At 44.4% G+C, this 12,271-nt stretch overlaps 1 protein-coding gene across 1 annotated transcript in view; it reads right to left on the bottom strand.

The window, feature by feature from the left end:
* Nucleotides 1-1,713: 1,713 nt before the first annotated feature.
* Nucleotides 1,714-12,271, bottom strand: part of vav3 (vav guanine nucleotide exchange factor 3) — a 112,538-nt gene continuing 101,980 nt past the window's right edge. The window contains exons 26-27 of the mRNA XM_030079693.1: nucleotides 6,176-6,327; nucleotides 1,714-3,723 (exon numbers count right to left, since the gene is read on the bottom strand). Of these exons, the coding sequence (XP_029935553.1) occupies nucleotides 3,682-3,723; nucleotides 6,176-6,327 (194 nt within the window). The 3' untranslated portion in view covers nucleotides 1,714-3,681. The remainder of the gene's footprint in view (nucleotides 3,724-6,175; nucleotides 6,328-12,271) is intronic.

Below are 12,271 nucleotides of genomic sequence, written 5' to 3' on the forward strand. Positions count from 1 at the left end.
CCAATTTCAAATCATCAAAACAAAACAGTGCTGCTGCTTTTAGGAAAACTAATGCAGGCGACTTTATTATGGTGATGGAATACTGGTGTGAAGAAAGTCTCTGAAAGTTCATTTTCATATCGTAGTGGAATGAACAGAAACGAATGCCTGGAGACAAGGCAGGAAAAACTATACTGGATACTATAATTTTTCCTAGTATATCAGAAGTATATACATTTGTAGATATTATGCTAAACATGCATAACCACTGGTATGGTCTTTTAACTAGAGTGGAAACCAAAATCAACCGAGACAGACCAAACCAAGGCGGAAAAACATGACCTAGGAAGCGATCTAATTCATGGAAAGTGCTGGAATATTCATGGAATTTTGCATCAGGGCGACCCAGTGGCAACCCTAGCTCAATTACAGCGTGAGCTTGAAACCTGAGGGAGTCCATAAAGGCTGGCTTGTCTGTAACGCTCCTTCTCACGGGTCTGAGGCCGATAAATGCCTCCTGAAACACCTGCTCAGCTCATTACCAGATGATGTCACCGCCATGCTGGAGCATGACTTTAAAGTTGAAGATGAATGGGGGAGGATGGGAAGGGATGTGTTTAGCATGCTACCATCTAGTGGTCACTCAGAGACACTGTGAATAATAACAAATTGGCAAAAAGGAGACATCACAATGCAAAACACATAGTCGCCAGCAAAATATATCTGTATAAACCAAGAATACATCTCTTCAACACATTTCTTCAGTCCAATAGTAAAACAAAAGAGTACATCATACCACCTCCCATCTGTTTTTATACATAACGAGCTACAAATGATTTTCAAACTGAGCGGCTCCATTAATAATATACAAAAGCATATCTTTACAGTAAATTCGTACTCAGATTCATAAAATATGCCTTTGACACAATAACCAGTTGCATCAACACAATGGAGACATGAGAGGGAAGGATCATAGCTAAACACTCTGAATATAAGCAATGCCCTGAGGGCTGTTTCAAGAGGCAGGATTTCCTAGTTAGCCAGATAAGACATGAAGACATTCTTGAGCTTTTGAAGTGGTTCAAGTTGAATATTAGCTGTGAAAGATCCGACTCTAACTGATGCCTGATACAATATTTCATAATCACTTTAGAGATAACTGGCCAACTGGGGGAACGCTGCTTCTTAATGAGCCGCCTCGATGTGTTTTTCAGTGACAGACTTCGCCTCACTTTATGTACACCGTATGTTCTTTAGAAACGTATGAGATTATTACACGGGTTCCCTTAACAAAAACAATGCATCAGGTATGTGTGTGTGTGAGATTCAGCGTATGTGAGGAGTAATACTGCTGGGGAAACAGGAAATGTCAAACTGCTACTTCACAAGAAGCTGAAGTCCCAGTGTAAACTAGTGTTTTACTAGGGATCTGATCAACAAAAAAGACAAGAACAGCACACACACAGCAACACACTCTAGCAGGCTTGTAGTTTACATAGTCCTTATGGTGATCACTAACATACTGTGATCCCATAATGAGCAAAAAAAAAAAAAAAAAATCACATTGTTAAGGTGGCCAAAGTTTATTATTTATTACTTTCTGAAGCATTTCCAAGGAGACAATCCCTTCACAAAGTGCTGATGTTCCCTTGGAAGATTATTCAAGCATGTTTTGTCATGTGCCTGATAGAAACATCGCTGAACAAAGCCAGCGATGAGGGAACTTTCTTCCCCCTACTGCATTGCATCGGGCCACGGCTGACTATCGGAGTGTGTTAGCTGTGGAAGTGTGTTGTGCAGCATGTTTCACTGTAAAGGCATTTATTCCCTCAAATGTGGGTAAATCCTCTTTCATTGGCGGATTAAGGAGACAGTGTGTGTAATGTGTACAGGGGTGGGGGTGGGTGAGTGCAAGGCAGAGTAAGAGAGGATGAGGAGTTGGAAAATAAACAGGGTTGAATGAGGTTCAGCCAATAAATCTTTCTAATGGCAGATGTGATGGTGACGACCAACAATTTTTTTCCCAAGAAAAATGATATGCGCGATTACATGCGCAATAAAAATCAGACAAATGGCAAGAACTCAGAGTTTCCCCCCTGATTTTTATTCGTATCAGGACGGAAAGTCCTCTGAAACAGCACCATAATGGGACATTTAAATTATGTGATACACAAAGTGATGAAAAACAAAACAAAAAAACATACGCATTCATACTTGTGGAAGATTTTGGATTAGAGTTGGTTCAGGTTAAGGGCTTCCAATGGACAACCAGTGTAGTACTGACCATTTCTACTATAAATACGTTCAGTATTCAAACAAACTGCAACACATCCATCATATCCATCATATCCATCGTACTGGATGTGGATCACACAGCCTTGACCATGTCTGGTTTTTAATAAAAGGCCAATATCAAGCCAATATATTGGTCTAATCCTAGTCAGTGGGAAGGAATCTGAGAGATGGAATGAGCAGACATTCAAAACTAAAGTCCACATCAAATGAAAAAAACCCAAAGGTCAGACACACAGAAAAAGTCAAGAAAAGTCAAGCAGAGAGAGACGGCACAAAAAGAAGTGAGAAACAGGAGAGAGCCAACTTGTTTTGTCTTTTTCCGTCTTAAGGGGGGCTGCTGGCTCCTGGGTAGCGCGGCTTGTTCCCAGACAAGCCGGTAATGCCTTCAATCAGATAAACCCTCGGCGAAGAGGGGCTCCTGTCGACAGAGCTGCCACCGATAAGAGCAGGGGATCGCTGACGGCCAAGACAACTGAAAACATGAGAGGCCGGGTGCAGATAAAGAATGTAAGAGGCGGGAGGAAAAACAGGAACAACAGCGATCAATGGCCGGCGCTGTGCGGCGATGCTATCCGACGCCATCCCTCTTCTCATCATCTGCTGTATATGAGCATGTGTGTGCCGTGATTTTAATCTGAAGGGGAGAGGAGGTAGGTGTGTGTGTGTGTGTGTGTGTGTGTGTGGACTGTATGCGAGTGTGAATCTAGGTCATCGAGTCATCAATAACCACCTGCATTAGTGGAACAAACACACAGGCAAGGTCAAAACAGACCTCTACAGAATGAGAAAAGGGGAGAAGTAGAAGAAAAAAAAAAAAGACACACGGTTTTGTCCAAGTCTTTGCCACCCAGCTCTTCCATGTAGGGGTGGCGGACGGACGCATCGGGTGGACGGACGGACGGAGACACGGGTGGCATTTGAGTATCTACTTTTGACAGACTGGCAAGGGCCGCCTTGGCAAGTAGAAAGAGGTGGGAGTTTGGGGCCGTGGCTGGCTTGAGCAGAGAGAGAATGGGAGGGACAGATGAATTATGGATGGGTGGAGGGATGGGTGAGGTTAGGGAGGGAGGCTTTCTGGCGAGGGCTCGTCCCCTGCTGACAGGCAAGCTGCTAGTCGGTGCAGCCGCTTGGCCGCGAGAAGAGTTAATTAGGAGGAACGGGTTATCTTTGCATCTGCGATATAGCCCTTTCTCCACCCAAAGGCCTCTGGGATCGTCGTAGGCAACGGGGCTCCGTCGAGGAAAAGTGACGCGGTCTGCTTTGCTACAAAAAAAGCAACATCAGAGCGAGCAGCAGGATCTCCAGGAGCTTGCTAACCGTCCAGTTTCACTCTGTTTGTTCAGTTTGCTAACTCCTCTGCCGCCCTTCTTTCTGGCTCTTACTCTTCTTCCGGCGCTCCGCGGCTCACTAATCGCCCTCCTCGACATACGTGGATGGAAACCAGCCGACCTGAGGGGAAAAGGGAATCGGTAATTACACACGGCTTGAGAGTCTAGCATCAATTAGTGATGTTCACTGCATTTCCAGGAGGTATTTTGTGATGAGTTGTGATTTACTTCTTTGGTGAACCTTCCCCCAACCTGCTCCGTTTGCTTCTACCTCTAGTTGGTGATTTCCCACATATCTCCCACCAACATGCAGAAAAGGTGGTGCTCTCAGCCGCGTTCGTGTCATGTATTTACCGTAAGTACCAAATTACAGCGTGTAGCCATTCACATCGACGTCCAAGTCGTAATTATAACTAGGACTCTTGCGTTTTCCTGAAAGCTCTAATATGTCTCAAAAGGTCCGTCAAAGTAAAAGCGGCAACTGTGCCAATGTAAATAAATGCAAATAAATGCTACTTTTACCAAAGCACGTTTTTTTTTTTTTTTTTTTCAGCCAACAACCAACTCCGCCTGTCACAAAACTGAACAAAGGTCAGACCTACACAAAAGGTTAAAGCAGTGGTTTAATAGACTTGAATATAGACTTGAAGAACAGCGACAGTAGCTTGTTTTACTTTCCTGCTCACTTAACTCTCCAGCTGACCGCAACGCTGCCACTCGTATTAATGGGACGTCCACCTTTCTTCCCATATGAGGTGAATGCAGCCTGTGGGCCATATATATCTACAGGGACAGTGATTATCATAATGTATAATGTGTACTGTTTTTCCTGTCCAGAAAAAAAAGTGACAGTGGATCCTGGTGTAAAGAATGCTGGCGGTCATTCAGCATGGATGGGGTCTCAAGTTTTTTCAGGAGGATGGTTCTGTTTTGAAAACTACACAGCTTAAATGACATCTTGAGCATGCCAAAAATAAAATAAAAAGGAATCAAATAATAAAATAAAATAAAAAATAAAATAACACTTCTGGTAAGCACTAAAACTTCTGGTAAGCACTCTAATAAAGGTATTAAAAAGGAGATACATGAACACTCAGCAGAAAAAAAAGCAAATATTAATGATATTTTGTGCTGGTATGTAATTTTCATGCTGAAAAATTCAAAATAATATCCAGTTTTTCCTGCGACCATAACACTAAAATGTATTCATGCATGCACCTGTGTGATACATGTCTAATCGATATTATCTCAGTCCAAATAAAAAAAAAAAAAAAAAAGTTTTAAAGTTCAGCTCAAGTATGAAGTTGAGTTCAAGTATAATATAATGCATCATAGATCAATATTACAGGGCAGTAGCATTGTTCCATGATACAATAAAAATGCAACCAAGCAAACTCCATCATATCGGAACTGAGTTGTCAATATAAAAGGCCAGTGTTGATAAACTTACATTTCTACTTATATTTCTCAACTAATATTTCTGTGCCCCCCAGCAGAGTCCCAGGCAGCGATAGTTTTTAGCGCTGCGAGGCTCTAAGGAGAGACCAACGCCTCTGTGCGGACCGTGTTCAGTGTTCACCAGAGCACAGTCAACACACACACACCAGGCTCAGTAATAGAGAGAAGCCTCTCCATTTGCCACAGTTGTTCACAAAACACAGTTACAGTATAGGCGCATTACCTAAGGCTGCAGCGGGCACACACACACACACATAGGCTCAATCCGTCACTCAGTCAAACTCTCCACCGAGCTGAAAAGCAGTGAGCATCTGAGTGGGAGTCGGTACATATATTTTTCCCACACTGAGCATCAGTATTCCTCTCAGTGCAGCAAGCACGATTATAGAGCACCCTTGGTATTGGCGAGGGAAATTTATGCATATTAGACGTGCCAAAGCAGCAAATGAACTGCTCCAAGTGACGACACGGGGAAACAGAAATGTGTATACTTAGGTTGAGCTGCGAAATTAAAGGCATTTAAAGACCTTTTTAATACTATCTGGAATAGGATTTAGAGGCCAATTTAACAAGCAAACTAAAGCAGCACAGTGTGGTCTGCATGTGGGTCAAACATAATGACAGTCACATTCATATCCTCTGCAACAACCCAATTCAAAGGCATTTGCCGTACGTTGTTTGCCTTATTTCCCCAACTCTTCCTTGACCAAATATCATTGAATGTAATGGCACTGTCAACACTACAGTCAATGTTATAGTCACACATACTGAAACCAGAATAAACTTGAATTTTTTAACTTGTCTTCATTCCTTTGATGCTTTAAACTGAAGTATTGTTCAGGATCCACAAAACCCCTGGTAGACATAATGAGCCAACCTGAGGAACAGCAGCTGTGTAAAAATTTGTTGTGGATGTTGCCACTTTTTGTGAAGATATTTAACACAGAGGGGCTCCGCCAAAAATCATACTTTTCTAAATGAGTAGAATGCAATTAGAATACACTACAAAATGTATTGCTTGACTGATTTTTTTTTTTTTTTTTTTTTTCTCTTTCCCCGCCTCCCTGTGGGGATTGGACGCCGTGTTTGACTGGCGCGAGCGCGGCGTCACTTACCCTGCCGTTGACCTCGCCTCTCCACCAGCCATTGGCTCCGGACTTTGTGTAGATCTTGACCACGTCCCCCTCTTGCAGCGAGAGCTCCCGAGTGTCCCGCGAGCTGAAGTCGTATCGCGCTATAGCCACGCCGATCACTTTGGGGGTGAACACTGGACAAGAGGGACACAGGCAGAGAGAGGACAGAGGGATTTAGCATTATTTTACCCTCTGTTATTGTAACATCCTTTTGCAACAATCAGTGCTGCCTGACTCATGCCAATAAAACTTTCTCTGAATCTGTAAGAGAGAGAGAGAGAGGAAGAGAGAGAGAGAGAGAGAGAGAGAAAATAGAAGGAGAGGAAGGGGTGTGTACAGAAATAAGTAAGGAGAATGTTGTTCCCCCTAGTCAAGAATCAAAAGGGCATCAACATCTTGTCAGGTGAGCACACACACACACACACACACCGAGACGGAAATGGCTGTTATCCTCTCTTTCACCCCGAAAAACTGGAGTCTAGAGGGAGCAGGGAGGTGTGCATAATCACATCGCCTCCTCCCTTTCCTTCCTACTTTTCTCCTTTAAAGGAAAACACCAGCTTTCTGAAGACTGTCCTGTTGGTCATCTCAGCCATTATGAGGCAAAGCCACCAGATTCCTCTGACCTCTGACCTCTGGTGCTGCATGCCGACACTTCATGTTTAGTGATTGCAGGCTCCATGTTAACACCTGTGTCGACTGATAGCAGGCAGCTAGCTATATCCACAGCAAGAAGCATTTAGTAACAAAACGTTCTTTGTGATTTTTAGCCTTCAGATTCATTCAAATCTTTCCCTCCAGTCCAGACAGCAGCAGCAGGTGAGCTGCCTGCCCGGGTCGGCTAACTTAGTTACTTGGCAACCTTGAAACAAACACAATAATAATAATGCGCCCCACCCTGACAAGACTTTATTGTACTTTCTCTGCTTATCCTGCTAACGTCAGTATGGAGACAGCTCTACAAAATAATGGAACTGACTATTTTTCTCAGTGGAAACTTCTGGGCCAATGAAAGTGTAAATGAGGATGGATCATCTCCTGTTTATCTATTAACTTCTTTCACTGGCTAAAGCCTGTAATAGTAAGATAATCCATCTAAAGGGGATAAAGAATAACCTTTGCGGAGAGATCTTCTTCTTCACCCCATTAACTGTCCCAAAAAAGGCCACCTGGTTGTGGATCAGCCCTTGCACATCTGATGTGGCCAGGTGTATTTTGGATTCTTTCAAGCGAGCAGCTACATATTCATCTACTGTGCTCTGATTTTTTTTTTTTTTTGCTGTACACATTCTTCAGTTAGCCTGTGCAAAAAAGTTCAAAAAAGTGCGTTCCTTTGGTCTCACTTTTACAAACTCTCATTTTCTCACGTTTGATATACACTACTCACAAAAAGTTAGGGATATTTTGCTTTTGGGTGAAATTTATGGAAAATATAAAAAGTTCACGCTACAGTGATATTATATCATGAAAGTAGGGCATTTAAGTAGAAGCATGCACTGGTGATTTCCTCATCTCAAACAATTTCTTGAAACAAAAGCCAACAACAGTGGTGGATATACCACAACAAAAAATGTCAGTGTCAATAACTTGTCATGTGCCCTTGAGCATCAATTACAGCTTGACAACGACGTCTCATGCTGTTCACAAGTGGACTTATTGTCTGCTGAGGCATGGCATCCCACTCTTCTTGAAGGGCGGCCCTCAGGACATTGAGGTTCTGGGGTACAGAGCTCCGAGCCTCTACACGGCGACTCAGCTGATCCCATAGGTTTTCTATGGGATTCAGGTCTGAGAAAGTGCAGGCCATTCCATTTGAGGTACCCCAGTCTCCAGCAGCCGTTCCCTAATGATACGACCTCGATGAGCTGGAGCATCAAACACCTGATGTGAATTTTGCCGTTAAGCTCCTTGTTAGAGAACAGCAACTTGTGCAAAAAGTACTGAAACATTGAACAGTTGGACATGTGCATTCAAAAGTTTACAGAAGGTCACATTAAGTTCACCTGTAAAGGTTAGAATGCATTTTAGGTTCATCCTGAAATTTCACCCGAAAGCCGAATATCCCTAACTTTTTGTGAGTAGTGTATATCGCCAATGGCCAGCTATCACTCAAGATTGTGTTGTTCCTATGTTCTCCTCACGACCAATTCACTAAAAACCAATAATCAATACTAGCACCTGGTTCATCACATATCGGCCCAGCTCAATAAAAAATTGCAGAAAACATTACTCCCTGGCTTAAACAGGATGTGTGTATTTTGTGTATGGTTTGAAGTGTACAGCAGGTATACGTGTACAGCCCATAGCTTTAGTAGAGCATTAAAATGATACCTATGTCTCTAGGCTGCAGGTAGCAGTGTGCAAACAGGAGTGTGTATGTGTGTGTGTGTGTGTGTGAGAGAGAGAGAGAGAGAGAGCAGCCCTGTCGAGGAGGAGATACCAGTATGAGAGACAGATATGGAGCAGGTTAGCTAGTTACTGCTGCTGGATCCCACCCTCGCGGCTTCCTTTCCCTTCCAGACACTGACGGGTGGGTCGGACCGGGCTAAGCTGACAGCTGGAAATGGGATGTCAGACCTCTACACCCTGACCATGGGGATAGAATACCTAATAGAGAGGAGCTCTGCGTATTTGGACACCTCCACCTTTACTTTGACAGACAGACGGATACACACACACACACACACATACACACACAAAACCCAGTCTTGTGCAGCACTGTAACCTGTAAGCTGCTGTGAGATAACACACAGCTCCTTTCTTAATATTGTGTCTCTCTCTCTTTTGCATGCACACACACACACATGCAAAACACATGTATATAGAACACATGCATGCACGCCTAAAAGAAGCACTCACTATCCTCCGCATGACACGATGACACAAGCGCACAGAACCATGGAAGGGGTGAGATGGTGCGGTGGAAAGCTGGATGGCGAATGTACAGGCAGAGATGCAGGCGGCGATGTGAATGCACTGAGCCACGGCCGGCATGCTAAGCAGCCGAAAAACATGAGAGGATGAGCAGAGGAGAGAGACAGAGAGAGAGAGAGAGAGAGAGAGTGAGAAAAGCGATACCTGTACCTGACCAGAAGGGAGCAGAGGAGGGAGGTACAAAGCTGTAGCCGGCAGGAGATACAAAAGAGAGGCCGCAGAGCAATGGGGCTATGGCAGGACAGGCCAGGCGGGGGGGGTGGGGGAGAGGGCGGGGTGGGGGTCGGGGGGCGGGGATGGGAGGTGGAAGAAGGAGAAAGAAGCAAAGGAGAAAAAAAAAATATTTTAACAATCCCAAACGTAAAGCTTTTTCAGAGGCATAAAGAACAGAACAGCAGCTGGGTAAAGAAAGAAATAAGGACGACCACATGTTTTGGCACTGAAAAAAAAAATTAAAAAAATCACTGACTGATTTGTAATTAAAGGTTTTTTTTTGTTTTTTTTTAACTCGGATGTAATCTCTGAGACACCATACCGATTTCCACAATCTGGTGTTGAACACATTGTCCTCATGAGAGCACTATAATTAAAGGTCCAAGTCTCCAACAGTGAGGCCCTCACTCCTTCACTCCTACTCTGTGTCGTCTGTGGTAGAGCTTCGCTGTGTGTCCCCACCCCGTCCTCACACCCCCCCGCCCTGTCCTGCCAGTTTTTTGTTCCAGCTTCACTCTACCTAAGGGCTACACACGTTAGCCTCTTTTTCCACGGACGGGCAGAGCGGTTACCATGGCTGCATCTTGGCATGAGTCCGGATGCCGATCCGGACTCTCATGTGAGTGATTCCAGTTTCTGCTCTCATCTGCGGCGCTGCTCAAATTAGCGCTAGGAAGCAGGGAGGGAAAGTGACGAGAGTGGTGACGCCGCTGGTCAGCGATGAAATCCCATGTGTCTGACACTGCAATGTCACATTTCAGTCTGCTGGCTGATGAAATGGAGGATGTAGAGATGACGATTTTTTTTGGCCCGATTTTTGAATTTGTGTGTGTGTGTGTGTGTGTGTGTGAAAGAGAGAGAGAGTATGCAAAGAAGCAAAGAAGCCATGCATAAAATGATGCTACATGGAGGAAAAAGAAGAAAAAGAACAGGAAGGCAGGAAGAACGAGGGCTGGCTGACCCCTGTGGAGGCAGCAGAACCTGAATGGAGCAGAACGGTCCGACTGTTTGCTGTTGTCATTTGGCACGTACAGCATAAAACGGCAATTGTTGTTGGTTGCTGTGGCGACAACGCATGTCAGTCGGGCTGGAAAGCGTGTCAGACTACCTTGAGGACTAATCACATATGTTGGCTGCTTGCTAAAAGCAGTAATCAACATTAATAGTTACCACCGACTGGTTCAAAAAACCCTCACTTCCCGTCTGGCTGCGAGGCAACAGAGACGGACCACAAGACGCCTCGTTCCAGTGCCCGTTCCAGTGGCCACAGCTCTTTTCGATGGCAATTTACTCATAAAAATCTGTGCTGTGTGGTGTGGGCCCGCTAAAGTGACAAGAATGTGAAACCAATCAGTGAACACCTTGATCATTAAGCCCTGCCACCTGACGTTTCGCTGCACTGAGCCCGGTTAGCCAAGCGTGCAGGAGAAGCATACTGAGCACCGTCTGTAACCATTTCGTGTCAAACTGAGCCCAGCTGGGAGTGCTGTAGTTGCTCCCCGTGCTCGGCGCTGTTTGATCCGGCCGTGGAAAAGAGGTCCTGTTCGGGTACATCTGTTTCTACCGCTCAGCCAATCAGCATTAAGCCGTCGGCTGGATTGGATGTGCAGAAACAAGCTTGAAGAAAAACTCGCACGACAAGGGGTTTCTCGAGGACTGAACACTGAAGCACCTAAACCTGGCAGAGCTTAGTGCTTTGCTCTAGGGAATTGAACTCCTAATCCTGGCCACGGGGCCACATCAGTGTGATTCATGACAAAGCAGCGGCAACATTTCTGTGATCGAAAATAACAAACCAAATCCACACCCTTGTAGGTAAATGGCCTAGCAATCTGAAAAAGATGCCGTTCCCTCCAATGCTGTTGGCAAGTTAACAGGTCGGGTTTATTGATATGCTGTAAGGAGCACAGAGCTCCAGTGGTTTTTAAAATGAATACTAATCAGTGCACTGAGAGAAAGCTCAGCAACCCCTAATGGTGTCTAGGTAGGAGAAATATGAAGAGGGATAGCCCTTCACTTCAAACAGCCGCCAAAACACCAGCTGCATTTTACATGCTTCATTTTTGTGAAATCTGATTTGTGCACCACAATGGAATACAAAATGTGGGCTGGCTGAATAATAAAGGAGACTAATACCTACAGTACACACAAACACACACGCTACACAGTTCCAGTCAAGGGAGTGGAGATGAGAGTTGAAATCCAATCAAAAACCTGGCGTATTTTTCAGCTTTCCCGCACTTTCTGTCAGCTGAGAAGTTAGCTATCTTCAGTAAACATGACTTTGTACTTTCTATACTTTTTATACTATATGAGCATTCTGTGCTATTTCTGCAAGGCTGCAGTAGCTAAGTCTATAGGTGAACAACTATCAGTCAAAATAGGGTTTCTCTACCGATATGTCTGCAAAACTGTCCAAAAAACAAAACACAAGCATTAATTAGCAATGCTCCAGCCATGCTGGAGGAAAATGGAGAGCAAAACAAAAGAGTCATTTAAAAGTAAAAGAGGGAGATGAATTCTAGGCGCCAGGAGGATGCCTAGAAGAGAGGAGACAACACAAGAAGAAAACAAATTTGGATTGGAGCTGTCTCCACTTGTGTTTTGGTCCTTTGAAGAGGAGTTAGAACAACAGGCCTCCTCTAAAACAACCAAACAGCTCTGTGCAATCTGTTCGCATTTCCCCTGCTTGGAACGTGATCTTCAGCCACCCCGGGACGTTTTCATTTTTTTTCCTTCTTCTTTGCACACAGTGGCATACGGTGTTCAAATGAAATCTCATTTTGCCACTGATTGTGATGAGCCATAAATTTTCCATAAACCCACTGATTGGCAATGTTGCCTCGTGCCACTGTCTGGCTCACACACTGTGTTTAATACCTTTTCTTCTGGCACTGCTTGTGAAATTCGACTTCGACACAGCAGTGTGGT

Source organism: Myripristis murdjan, chromosome 20, assembly GCF_902150065.1.
Source record: "Myripristis murdjan chromosome 20, fMyrMur1.1, whole genome shotgun sequence".
NCBI classification, from domain to species: domain Eukaryota; kingdom Metazoa; phylum Chordata; class Actinopteri; order Holocentriformes; family Holocentridae; genus Myripristis; species Myripristis murdjan.